Here is a 13,478-nt window from a genome sequence, read left to right on the forward strand (position 1 = left end):
CGCAGCTGCCTGCAGGTTTGTCTCCAGGCCAACTAAACCTGGGGGTGGTGTTTCAAGTAGTTAATAGCTCTTTCTTCTGGCATTAATTTGTCTGATTAGACACAAGTAAATCTTCAGTATCTGCAATGTAGCAAAGTGGGTCAAAGTCCTATTAGGGATCACCACTTCCTTTTGGTGGTTTAAGCTCCCTAGTCATTGTAGTACTCAGGGAAGCTGTGAAAAATACCATTCTTCATTACCCTTTCCATTTCACTTGATTTTATAGACATCTCTCATGTTTCCCTCTCTCACCTCTGGGTTTTATTTATTATTTATTAATTTTTTAAAGACTGGCATCTACTATATTACTTAACGGTTCCCAGTATGGAACCTCTTCTGCCTTTAATCGTTCTTCTTGATTTTCTTTTAACCTGTTCTACTATATCCTTTTTAAGGTGGAAATAGAATCACATAGTGCTTTCAGGCTGTGGCCACCCATGGATTTTTACAGCAGCATGGTGTTGCTCTCCTTTCCTAAGAATTCCTTACATTTTGTTTGCTTTTTGACCATTACCAAGCATTGAACAGGTACTTTCACAGAATTGGTTGTAATTACGGTACCCTAAGTGTAGTGGTCAATTAGAGCCTGTCAGTGTATATATAAAACTAGTTGCTTGGGTTTTTTCCCTCAGGCAGGACCATTTCACTCTTAATTTCATCTGCTGTTCTGTCACTAAGTTGTTCAGCATTTACAGGACCTCCAGCAATTCTTCAGCCTCAGCTTTTGTCTCCACATCTGTGACCAACTTCTGTCGCCAGTGAATTCTGCACAAAAGAAATGGGTTTTGCTGAGAATGTCAAAGCTCCTAATACATTGCAGTCAGTTCGGGCTCAGATTTAGGATGGATAGAATATGGTGTAGGAGGCATTTACTCAATGTTTGTGTTTGCATTTTGGTTTTGTGCTTTTTAGAAGTCCCTTTGGAATGTAAAATGCTTTGAAAAAATACTGTTGTGCAGAAAATTCTGCTCGGCCTCTGTAGCAATGAAAGAATTAAGCATTTCTTTTCCAATGATGATTTCTTTTAAACTTGAGGAGATTTGCTGTTTTTTAACCTTCATAACTTAGTGGTCATTACAGTATGATTTAAGAAAAGCTCTAGAGCTGTTCAAATATGTGGTAGCAATAAGAAAAAAGAATTCTTCATCGTAGCCAAGGATCTTTTCCTTTCAACTGAAAATCTTATTTCTGACAATACACAAAGGATAGAATGTATAGTGTTGCTAAAACCAGTGTGCTCCTTTTGCGTATCACATTTTTTAAAGCTGTGTTGTCTTAGGAAAGTACAGTTTCTGAAAACGGACTGACGGTGAGACTCCAAACCTTCTTAACAAAGCACCCCCTTCAACTCAGCACTGGAGGTAAGGTGGTGATGCTGGTGGTGGGTCTATAACAGTGTAATAGCTGTTACTGTCTTTGTCAGACCCAGTATGGAGGATGTAGGGTATTCCTGTTTCCTTATGGTAATCCAGGATGCTTCTGGGGCAGTAAAATAGATAAATAATTTCCTTCCCTATCTCTGGATATATGGGACAATAATGGGGTTTTATCCAGTATTGTTGACATGGTTTGTTCCTGTCTCCTTAAAATGATCTAGCGTGTTTCTGTGGTAGTAAAATAGATATGTAAATAATTTCCTATAGAACAATAATTCTTCTCCTTTGTAATTTTTGATGTGCAGTTTGAAGAAAGTCTAGAGGGACCAATATTCTGTATGACTAGACACTTAAAACTGCATAGCCTAACATTTAAGCTAAGGAGGAAGAAATGCTTCAGTTGAAACCTCAACTCAGTTCCCTTCTGTTTGTGCACTGTGCACTAGACTTAGCAATTACATGATGATCCCTCAGCTACGTGGGGTTTTATTGTGTGAGCTGCTGAGAAGTGGCATGAAATGACACGACTAACAAAGGACAGGTCTGAGAGGGCATCTCTTTTCATATACTGAAACTTTGGCATTTTCTCTTTATACATCAATATTGTGGAAAGTAATTGTTGTAAAGCCCCACTACTGTAAATATGTGTCATTTTAGGTAACAAAATTAATATTTTGGGAGAAGCAAAGGTAGGATCTGAGTCACTTGTCCAGAAAGAGGAATGTATTGAAATAAGTAAAGAACCAACCCAGGATCGAACAAGACGAGTGCGAGGTGGAAAAAGCCAAAAGAGGAAGAGGCTTAGGAAAGACATTGGAAAGAAAACAAAGAAGAAAAAGAAAGGTAACTAACACATCAGGAAAAAGAAGCATTCTTTTTAATGCATAGGCCTGCTGTAAGTTGCTTTACAAAAGCTGATGTGACTGTCAAGTAGTGCAGGGAATGGAAACGTACTGGCCCTCTCTCTGGGTTGCCTCTTGCAGTGGAGGTTTGGGTGTCCTGGGGCTCTGTACTAGCTCTGGAGAAAAACAGCAGTGTGCTGCAACTGCTACCTGTGTGTGAATCATGATGGCACCACTGTACTGTACAAATGAAAGAAATTCTAATAGTGTCTGCAACAGATCAACTCCTTGCAGTTCACCATCAGCTTTGGATAGCTGGCTCAAAGATTCTCCATAGCGTGATGCTCTAGGTGCTTGTTTTCTCATTCCTAGGAGAGAGATTAATGAATTTTACTTTCTGAACTGCTACTTCTCTGCTTTTGTCTTTCATTCTTACAAACTCCAAATGGTGCTCTTACTGCTAGTGATAGTTTGAATTAATCAGAATATATAGCGCTGAGAGAACTGTCTTGTCTTTTTTTTTCTGAATTTGTTAGAAGAGGATTCTGTAGAAAAGAGCAAAAGACTCCGCTACCATGATGAAGCTGATCAGAGTGCCCTGCAGAGAATGACACGTCTGCGTGTCACCTGGACGGTGCAAGAAGACAGTCTGCTCATGCTGTGCCGAATTGCTAGTCATGTGCTAAACGCAAAGGTATTTAATAGGCCTATTAAGTAGAGGTCCTATATACTGAGCACACATTTCATTGGTCCTAAGAATAAATCATGGTTTTAACTATCATTTGTGTACATAAAAGCTGAAGTTTTAACTCCAGACATAGTGACAGGACAAGGGGCAACAGTTTTAAACTGCAGGAGGGCAGGTTTAGACTGGACATAAGGAAGAAATGTTTTACAATGAGGGTGCTGAGGCGCTGGCCCAGGCTGCCCAGAGCAGCTGTGGGTGCCCCATCCCTGGCATCTTCGAGGCCAGGCTGGACGGGGCTGGGAGCCACCTGGGCGGGTGGGAGGTGTCCCTGCCCGTGGCCGGGGGCTTGAACTTGATCCTTTTTGAAGGTCTCTTCCAACTGAAGCCGTTCTGTGATTCTGTGTTCTTCACACAGGTGAAAGGGCCCTTTGTTCCATGGCAAGTAGTTCGGGACATCATGCATGCCAGCTTTGAGGAGTCCCTTGACAAAACTTCTCATTCCGTTGGACGAAGAGCTCGTTATATTGTCAGAAATCCACAGACCTATCTTAATTACAAGTAAGAAGGTTTCTCACTATGTTCTAGGTATAAGCTAAATTCTCCTGAAATTAACTGAACATCAGATATGGTCCTCCCATGTTTTTGTCTTGTTCATGTGACTGATAAATTGCAACTTTTCTGCACACTAGTGCTATCAAATCTGTATTGAATTGGCAAAAATTCAACCATGTACAACACCTTCAATTGTGTCTGTTGCAGAGTTTGCCTTGCTGAGGTTTACCAAGATAAAGGCCTTATTGAAGATTTCATGAATAGAGAAAATAATTATGAAGATCCACAGGTAGGAGAGTATCCTAAAAGGTCATAGAGTACGCTGTTTGGATTACTGAGTACTTGCACTGTTTTGATTATTGTGATTTCATATCTTATCTCTCCTGTGTGCCCTTAGCTATTTTAAAAATAGCATCATTGTAAAAATGCAGCATCATTGCTGTTTTGGGAGTAAGGTGGACACAGGCAGCTTTCCAAAGGCACATAAACAGCACTACTGTGCAACAAAAATTTTGTTTTTTCAATGTGCTTGTTCATAAACATCCATGACTGAGCATCTATATGCACTGATATTTTTTTTTAATTTTCTCAGTGTCCTTGTTATCTGAGCAATAAAACATTTTTGCTCTGTAATTTCTTATTTTTTATTCCAGTTGCATGTTGATATATTGCCTTAGCCTCTGTGGATGAGTGCAGGAATGTAAGCAAATTTTATGACAAAAGCCTTGATTTGATCAGTCGAAAGATTTTAATTAATTTTTGAGCTTTTTATGGCTTAAATCAATGACTATTTCAAATGGAAAAGTTGTTTACGCTTTCAGTGCAAACAATTCCATTTTGAATTTCAAAACTGGGACAACATCACGGCAAGATTTTTTTTGGTTTTATCCAGGAATGACAATTTGCATTATTGTCAGAAAACTCCAGTCAGTTCTGTTGTTATGTTGCTCACTGGTGAGACATTACTGAAGTAAATGCATGTGCCCCCATCCCCAAAGCCTGCCTCTGGAAGCAGAAAAAAACTTATTTCTAGAGAGGTACTGGATTGTTCCTCTGGTGTAACAGGTGTTCTCCAAGCCATAATTGTACAGAGTTAATGGAGAACGTGATAATGCCTGAAGGGTATGAAGAGAAAAAGACGTAAGCAGAAGCTTAAACAAAGCTCTAGCAAGAGATCTTACACTGTTAATTCAGCATAATTGTTTTTAGAACATATGTTTGTGGTGGGTTGCTTGTAGCTGTGAGCGTGATTACAGACAGAACCTGCAACTGTTAAGTAAATCAGCAAACACAACTTTCACGGAGCTTTTTTGATGCATTCCTTTGTCTGCTGTGCTGTTCCCGACTGATTCAAACACAGCTATTTCTACTAGAATTTTCCATGAACGCTTTAAAAGTAGAGGGTCTTTTCCCACACTAAGAAACTGAGGCTGATAACATTTCAATCTCCTCTTTCCTAAGGTTTGTGCAAAGGAGTTTAAAGAGTTTGTGGAAAGACTGAAAGAGAAATTCAGTTCAACCCTGGGGAATCCCAAGCTTGAGATTCCTGATACTTTGCAGGAACTCTTTTGCAGGTACTTCAATTATGGTGCTTTAGATTCTGCGTGTGGGTGAGGCTGTGAAAGAGGAGGGCAACTCGGAGTAGACATCTTCTCTGCTATGCGTTATTTACACCCTCTGTTACTCATACTCTTAATATAAAAAAAAAAGTTTCAGTAAATTAAACAAGCCACACTTCTTTTAAATCCATGCTTCCTAAATACGTAGAACTGATTTTCAGTTATTTGTACAAGCTTGCTTATTTTAAAACATTCCTATTTTGCTAAATAAGACTTTTAATCCAGAAATTCACAATGTCAGATTTTCTTAAATTGTCAAATCCTCAATTCCACTATTGGAGATGCTGGCACTCAGGTGTAACATTTTAATGCAATAGAAAATTTCCCTTTACCATTTTCCAAATTAACTGGCCCCATTTTATATCACAGTTTGTAGCTGGTTGCTCAGCTAAAATCATCTCAGTGCTGCTAAAACTGTTGATTCAGAAGAGCACTCAGGCTTGTATAGCATTCTTCAGCCCCAGATCATCATGCTTTTTTGTGACGAGTAACACTTGGAGAGGAGTGTGAAAATTTGGGTCTCAAACCATTTTATGATAACAAATTTAGCACCTGTGTAAATTTTTTTACTTTGGGAAGAGCTGTATGTTACAGCAAAAGTGCTGCCAACGGTAACTGGAAGTCCAAAACCTCAATAGAACAGGAAATCCATGCAGTTCTGCTCTGTGTCCTGTCCGTGTGTTTTATCTCATTGTCAACGGGTATCTTAGTGAAGTGAAGGATGTTGATCTGGACAGGTCTTCTCATTTTTGACACTCGTGCTGACGGCTGCTGGAGCAGATAGGAGCCCTGCGCTGGTTCAGCGCTTGCCTTATTAGCAGTTGCACTTGTCAGCCTCTGGGTTTCATGGTTGATATAAAATCACAGAATGTTACGTTTGTTTCAGTGTTTTCCTTTCCCTTCCCTTATCTAGATTCCGAGTTTTGGCAATCGGAGAAGACACAAATCAAAACACAAAAGAGGACAGCCTAAGCAGGTGAGTAGCAGTAGCACCGTTTTTCCCACATTAGGACTCCAAGGTCATGTCAGCCCTCACATCTGTGAAAGTAATATACATATAGTCTTCTAATTCAGTACATTTTTCATCTGTTTGTTGCAGCATATAAATTTATTAATACAAAAATACTTTTGCAGGGCCGTAGAGACCTCAGACATAGATTATAGATTTGATGAATAAAATGACAGCAGCAATGGCCTTGTCAGAATGGTGGTCTGTTATCATTAGGAAAACAGTGTATGTTTTCTATGTGGGTGCTGGATCTTGAGAGGAGGAGATGTTCTTCTCAAAGAGAACTTCTTGTGTTAGATTATCTGGACTGATCCAAAAATTCAGAGTGGAAGGTAAGGGGAAAATGTAACAGGCTCCATTACATGAATGATCCTCAGCTGTAGTAATCTCGGGCCTTTATGCATCTATTTCAGAAGCAAATGACTGAGTTTGTATGTTTTTGTGCTAGTTTAATAGTTAGGTACCTCATGCATAAAAATCACTGTGAATAAATTATTTTCGTTGGTTTGTCTTTTTTTTTTTTTTCAGTGTCTATGATATTCATTTTCTAGTGCTACAGAATCTGATTCAGAGCACGCTGGCACTCTCAGATAACCAGATGAAATCTTGCCAGTCATTTCAGGTACAGTATCTGGACTGGACTTTACTGGTCATAGAATCATTTAGGTTGAAAAAGACCTTTAAGGTTGTAAAGTCCAACCGTTAACCTAACACTGCCAAGTCCACCACTAAACCGTGTCTGAGTGCCACATCTACACATTGTCATACAACCCTAAAGGGTTTCTCCTTCCCACCTTGACATATGCCTTGTTCAAATGGGAGAAAAGAAACCCAGAAACTTACATTTGTGTCCGTCCTGTGGGACACAATTCTCTTCTGCTTTTTGCAAATTACATATTCTAGGCAGACTTTCAGCATGTTCAGCTTTTTTCTCTAAGGCTGAGATCACAAGATGTGAAGTTGAAGCAATCCCCAAAAACCATATGAAATAAACTCCACATCCCTTCCATTGGGTCAGACTGCATCGTGATTTAGTGCCCACTTGAGCAGTTGGAATTATGCTCTGGAGGACTCGTTAGAAAGACAGTCCTAGTATCCAGCTGACACTGGTGTTGGGGAGCCTGTCCTCGGAGAGGCTGTGGGGTCTCCGCTGGAGATACTCAAAATCCGCCTGGACACAATTCTGTGCAACCTGCTCTAGGAGAACCTGCTTTAGCAGGGAGTTGGACTAGATGATCTCCAAAGGTCTCTTCCAACCCTGACCGTTCTGTGATTCAGCATTGGGGACAATGAAAATATATCATCTATCAGTCAGGCACTTAAAAAAATAAAGTTATAAGTTCAAACAGAGTTTAGTATCTTATCAGCAGGCAAGAGTGGAGCCTAGAAAGCCAAGCTTATAGAAGCATGTGTTCCTGGTAAAATGATGGAAAGAATCTACCAAAATGTGTTGCAGATGAGCATTTTTTACATATATAATTCTAGTGGAAGCCTGATCTCATTTTGAATGTCAAGTGTTCTATAGTATTTAGTTAATTTAATTGGCATTTACTGTGAAAAGCCTGAAAGCCCATAAAAGGAATGTAATAGTGCAGTTTAGTAAATTTGTTTGTATCATTTACATTCTGGCTTCTAGCTTCATGTGCATTTAGTTAATGTAAACCTCAAGTAGGTGAGTCTAACAGTGGATTCAGAGCTAACGCTGCCTTTTACATTGAACGGGGGTTTTTTGCAGACATTTCGTTTGTACCGGGAGTACCGGGACGACATTCTTGTGAAGGCTTTCCTAGAGTGTCAGAAAAGAAGCTTGGTCAATCGCCGTCGAGTAAACCACACGTTGGGTCCAAAGAAGAGCCGGGCTTTGCCTTTTGTACCCATGTCCTATCAGCTGTCTCAGAGTTACTACAGGTGGGTCTCAGAAAGGTCACTCCAAATTTGAGCAAATAAAAATCTATCCAGGCATGCTTGGCATGGAGGAGAGAATACGCATCAAGTATCTAGAGCAAAGAACCTGCCCATCTCAGCTGAAGCTGAAGCCACAAAGCTAACATCCATGTATGTTAGCCTTTTATTCCGTTAGTAACTAGAGCTGGACAGGGAATAGAGCCAAGTTTGCTGGGCAAGGCTTTACAAAGACATAGTGGAGAGGAGAGGAGAGGCAGCTCCAAAGTTTTAGAGGTGGTGGAAAGAGTTTTTTAGCACTCTGATCATTCTGCTGGTTGCTTGCTTTTTCTCTCCAGTTACTTTGTGCTGCCACTGTACCTGGATGTTGGAGGTGGGGGAGGACACTCAAACTGTAAATGTATTGAGTCCTCAAGCAGATGACTGCTTTGCTATTTGCTATATATACCTGACCGTTACATGGTGCATAAATACCTAACGTTCTGCAACTAGTACAAGGACTGTGAGAGCAGATGTAGAAGGTACTTGGTCACCACCTCTAGCATGGAACTTCAACTGTTTGCCTGCTCTATGCTACCATGTGTCTAAAGTTCATACACAGTAAATTAGAACAGATTGTGAAAGATTTATGTTTCATTGAATTTGTCTTTTTGTCCAGAGTTTTTACATGGCGGTTTCCCAGTACAATTTGTACAGAGTCCTTTCAGTTCCTCGAGAAGCTCAAGGACGCTGAAAAATCAGACCAGCCAGATAACTTCTCATTTAAAGATCAAGAAAACAAAGCATCAGAAGGCATGATTGCATTTCCTATGGATGGGCCTGGTGGCCAGTGTGTGGCAATGCTTTCCCTATTCTCCCTGGGACTTGTATCTGTGAATGTGAGAATCCCAGAGCAGATAGTTGTGGTGGACAGCACTATGGTGGAAAATGAAGTGATAAAAAGGTAAAAACTGTTATTTCTATAGTAAATATGGTTTGTGGGTAACTTGAATGAAACTGGACAGGCATTAGCATTTCCTGCACTGTGCTGTGGCACGTGATGTTGTTTAGATTGTTAGTTCTGAGGGAGCAGTCTGAAAACTTAATGGCACTTCAGTTAGTGCCTGTCATTATAGCCTTGAACTGCATTTGTCTTCACGTATGTGACATTTAAATTGCTAGGCACTTCATTGCCATCAGCGCTAATGGGGAAAGGAGAGCAGGGTGTGCTAGAGGAGCATTTCCATCAACATTGTACCTTCCTATTCCAAAGACTAAGAAGCATTAGTAACAAGGTTTCAGCTTTATCAGTGAAGCCTGTCTCCACAGTATGGGTTCCCTGTATTGTCTCCGCTCTGACTTTTTTTTTTTTTTTTTAAGCCTCCGGTAATTGCATACCACACAAATCGAAACTCTCTCCCCAGGCAGTCTAATCCTATGAGTAGTTATCTTTACAATCATTGTGTGTTTTCTCAGAGTGCAACTAAAATGTCTTGCTGCAGTTTAACCTGTTGTATATATACATGGAAAATACTTTGTTCTTTTTCTCTTTAGAGCAGCTTATTACCTATTCGAAGACTGTTATCATAGTCCCCTTTCCATAATACGCCACCCTTTAAAATGAGCAGCCTCAGTTCCTTTACTTGTGCTTTTGGTACGTTATTTGTGTCATCTGGATCTCTGTCTTTCTCACTGTTTTCCTCTGCACTGAAATGTGAGGTCAAAAACCAAATGCCACGCTCTTGCTGGCAGGTCTGTGCCAATTACATCATGTTTTATAGGTGATATGCCTGCTAATACATTGCAAAACGATGAATGGCCATGGTCTTGCCAAAAAAAAAAAAAAAAAAAAAGCAGCCAAAAACCCCCAGTGCAGTGATTCACATACAGCTTATGATTCTTGTGATTCACTCTAACAAGTTTCTTTTCCTTTACCTAGCTAATTGTTTCCTCTTAGTGTGGAAGGACAGGTGCATAGTACTAGAATATAAATAGCAGGCATTTGTCCATATGAAATTGTTTCCTGCTCCTTTCCAGACTATTTCTCCAGTTTGCTGGAAACATTCTGAATGCAGATCCTGTCTTCTCATATACTTGCAGTCTCTCCAGTTCAGTATCCTGTCTTCTCATATACTTGCAGTCTCTCCAGTTCAGTGATCCTATGCAAACTTAATAAGCTATTTTATCACCCAGGTCATTAGCAAAAATACACTGAACCCTGGTCTAGCCCCATTTCTCAGTACAGGCAGAGTCCAGTTTTCCAACTGGTTATGTACTTGCACTGTTTTCTTAAAATGTTATGTTCCCTTTTGGTTTTAAATAAGTTTTAAGAGAAGGTACATAATCTCTAACTCATTTTAGACAAGGTTAGAAGGAAGCTTTGGTTGTCTCTGGCATAATCTGCTTAAAACATAGGCAACCTCCAAGTTAGATCAGGTTGTTCAGAGCCCTCACCTTTATCCGTAATGGCTCTTGTCATGTCCTGGAAAGAAAGTGTTGGTTTGACAAAGTTTGTTTCTGGGAAATTTATCCTGGCTGCTGCTACTACTATTCTTTACTTTGAGGCTGTCTGTAGTTTGTGGTGGTTTTTTGGTGTTTTTTGTTTTTTTTTTTAAAGTCACTGAAGTCTTTGGTCTGTAATTCTTTCTTCTCCTTTTCTCCCTTAAAAATAAACCCTGTCTGCCCTATCCTGCAGATCCCTTTTGGTCTCAGCCTCTGTGCTGTGATAGATGTTCCCTCATGATGAAGTGTCTGCTGAACCGTAGAGGTTCAGCACTGTAAGCTGAGATATTCTGGGTTTATTTCAACATGTTTACAAAAAAGAGAGTGCTTCCTTTTCCAAGGACCTTTTAGTCTATATTTTTTTTTTTTTTGTAGTTGCTTGTTCTCAGCACTTTAAACAAGCCTGCTATGGACAAACCCGCAACTGTTCGCGACCAAATACCAGAATGCAGAACAGCATGTCTTCTCACTCTGCTCAGTGTCATGAGTCACTTTCTTATTTGGGGGGGGCGGGGGCGGGGGGGGGGGGGGGGGGGGCGAACAACAACCAACCCAAAAAAAACCCCTCTGTTTGCTCTAGTTTGGGAAAAGAAGGACTTGACGATGATGATGACGATGATGATGACTTAGATGACAGCTCTGGAGGCAAACGGAGAATAGAAGTAAAAGCTCGTCAAGCATCTCATACCAATTACTTACTGATGAGAGGCTACTATGCCCCTGGAATTGTCAGCACACGCAATCTGAGTCCCAGTGACAACATTGTGGTCAATTCCTGCCAGGTGAAGGTTAAGCTGCGATGTACCCCGGTTCCAGGAAGACTCAGCTCTCCAGGTTAGTCTGTTTGGCCTAACTTGCAACAGAAGTGGGCTGGAGCAGGAAAGATGGTGAACTCGTCAGCTGAGGAACTGATTTGAACAAAGCCTTTTAATAGGAACATTCTTTTGTCGTTACACATGCAGTTTGCCTTGTAATGCTTTCTCTCCTGATTTAAACAAACAGTTGGTTGGCTCAGAGGCACCTTTTGTTGGTGACAGGTCCTTGCCTGTATTTCATGTTGTGTGGAACTATGAATCCAAAGAGGAAGTCTTCCTCTGCTCTGTTACCCCTTCTCCAGTAGGTTTTTCAGTCCCTTCTGCAAATTAAAATACTGTATTTTGTTACACCTAGGTTTTCTCTTCTGTGAAAAGAAAATCTTTCAGAACTCCTTGAATGGAAATTCACATTTACTTGTCTTATGCAAGTGCCTGAAATAGTGGTGTCCGATCTCTGGCCTTTTACCTACAGTAATTTAAACATTTGGGTAATATCTAGAGCTTGAATATTTGTAATTTATCAGCACTTCCCCTTCTTAAAGAGCAGCTTCCTTTCAGCTGTAATGCATCTGTATCCAGGAAAGCCTTTAGTTATCTATCTCTTTGGCTAGAAGTTCTAGTGCTGCCCCTGGTCATTCCTATTGCTGTTGTGGTAGAGGTAAAATAGAAATTCTTTCTCGTATCTCTGCTGCCACATGTGCCCCCCCCGGTGTACTGAGCTGACGGCTCATTACAGTTGTTCTCATTTTTCCTTGGCTGTCAGAGAAGCGCAGCTGTCATGCGAGTGTCCCACAAGCATGATGTAAAGGCAGCCTGCAGATAAAAGGGTGGGGAGCCGGTAAGAACAGTGCCAAAGCTGCCCTCTAATCATTTGGGACTGGCAAAAGGTGTCACGGTACTTCAGCTTCTGAATGCTCACTACAGTGAGGGTCAGTTTTGTGCAGTGAACAGACCTGCCTCCAAGCACAGAGATGCTTTGTTACACTAATTGTACCAAGACATTGCCAACTTGTGGTTTATACCGTATTTGGCCAATATTTCTGCAGTGGATCAGCCGCTTCCAGTTTTTTGATTAATAGGGTCCTCCATAGCGTTTCCTTGCCCTAGACTTTTCACTTGACCTTCTTCAAGAAAAAAGGAGATGATTGCCTCACAAACTTAGAGTTAAGCTGACCCAGTGTTAGAGAGCATACCAGTAAGTCTACGCTGTATTTCAGCGGTACCTCACTTTGATATGAGGGCGAGCCCTTGTAAACCAGCTTGCTGCTCTTCTGCAGGTCTTTTCAGAGACAAATATGTAAGGCAGAAAGCAAAAAGGAAACTGCAGCAATGAAGATGGAAAACTGAGCTCTGTTTTTAATTGAAATAGTCTAGAATACCTCTGATCTGTCTGTCTCAGAACATTTATCTTTCTGTAGCGTATTGCCTAGTAACAACTGCTTCACAGCTTATACATTTGGGGTTTTTATTTGCTTTGCAGTTTCTTCTCTGCTTGATAACACGGTTGTGGGAATCTCCTGCCTCCCTGAAACTTTTACCAGGCTGATAAAAGTCCAAGAAGAAAACTACGAGGTTGATCAGTTTCTTCGTGAGTGTACAGAACATTATGGCTATAATCCCAGAGATGTAGCTGCTGTTTTGCAGATTCGTAATGAAATAGAGGCAACTTCCCACTTTGGAATTTGCAAAACTGAGCTGAGCAAACGTTTCTGCAGCTATGAAGAGGAGGAACCTGAACGCACCAGGAGCTTGGAGCAGTACATTCAGGTGATTTTACAGCCAGCTGCTTCCCATACATTAATGTCTGCATGTTTAGTGTTCCCCTTGAAGAGGACAATCTTCCAGGCTGTAGGAAGCAAATATAAACTGGACAAAACTATTTATATTAGGCAAGAGATCACATACCAATACCTGATAGCAATCTCGCATCAAAGCTAGGAAGGCCAAAACTTAAAGCAGCACTGCCTCAAAGATAGGAATGAACTGTTTCAGAAACCTAGAGGTACAAACTTTGTACCACCTTTGGAAGCAAAATGGTCTTTCCCAGTTACATTTTGACTTAATTTAAGCTGAACATAAATATCTTGTGTTGTAATTTCAGAAAAGTTTAAGGGGTAATACATCTTTTCAGCTTCAGTGCAGCAGCACATAAAAC

At 40.6% G+C, this 13,478-nt stretch overlaps 1 protein-coding gene across 2 annotated transcripts in view; it reads left to right on the plus strand.

Moving 5' to 3' along the window:
* Positions 1 to 13,478, plus strand: part of GTF3C1 (general transcription factor IIIC subunit 1) — a 42,314-nt gene that overhangs the window by 23,107 nt on the left and 5,729 nt on the right. For both annotated transcript variants that reach the window (XM_056335224.1, XM_056335225.1), the window contains exons 22-33: positions 1,319 to 1,400; positions 2,073 to 2,258; positions 2,794 to 2,951; positions 3,361 to 3,503; positions 3,705 to 3,786; positions 4,959 to 5,071; positions 6,030 to 6,092; positions 6,654 to 6,747; positions 7,861 to 8,033; positions 8,686 to 8,970; positions 11,089 to 11,342; positions 12,804 to 13,090. In XM_056335224.1, the coding sequence (XP_056191199.1) occupies positions 1,319 to 1,400; positions 2,073 to 2,258; positions 2,794 to 2,951; positions 3,361 to 3,503; positions 3,705 to 3,786; positions 4,959 to 5,071; positions 6,030 to 6,092; positions 6,654 to 6,747; positions 7,861 to 8,033; positions 8,686 to 8,970; positions 11,089 to 11,342; positions 12,804 to 13,090 (1,920 nt within the window). The remainder of the gene's footprint in view (positions 1 to 1,318; positions 1,401 to 2,072; positions 2,259 to 2,793; positions 2,952 to 3,360; positions 3,504 to 3,704; positions 3,787 to 4,958; positions 5,072 to 6,029; positions 6,093 to 6,653; positions 6,748 to 7,860; positions 8,034 to 8,685; positions 8,971 to 11,088; positions 11,343 to 12,803; positions 13,091 to 13,478) is intronic.

Source organism: Falco biarmicus, chromosome 4 (genome assembly GCF_023638135.1).
Source record: "Falco biarmicus isolate bFalBia1 chromosome 4, bFalBia1.pri, whole genome shotgun sequence".
In the NCBI taxonomy this organism is placed as follows: Eukaryota; Metazoa; Chordata; class Aves; order Falconiformes; family Falconidae; genus Falco; species Falco biarmicus.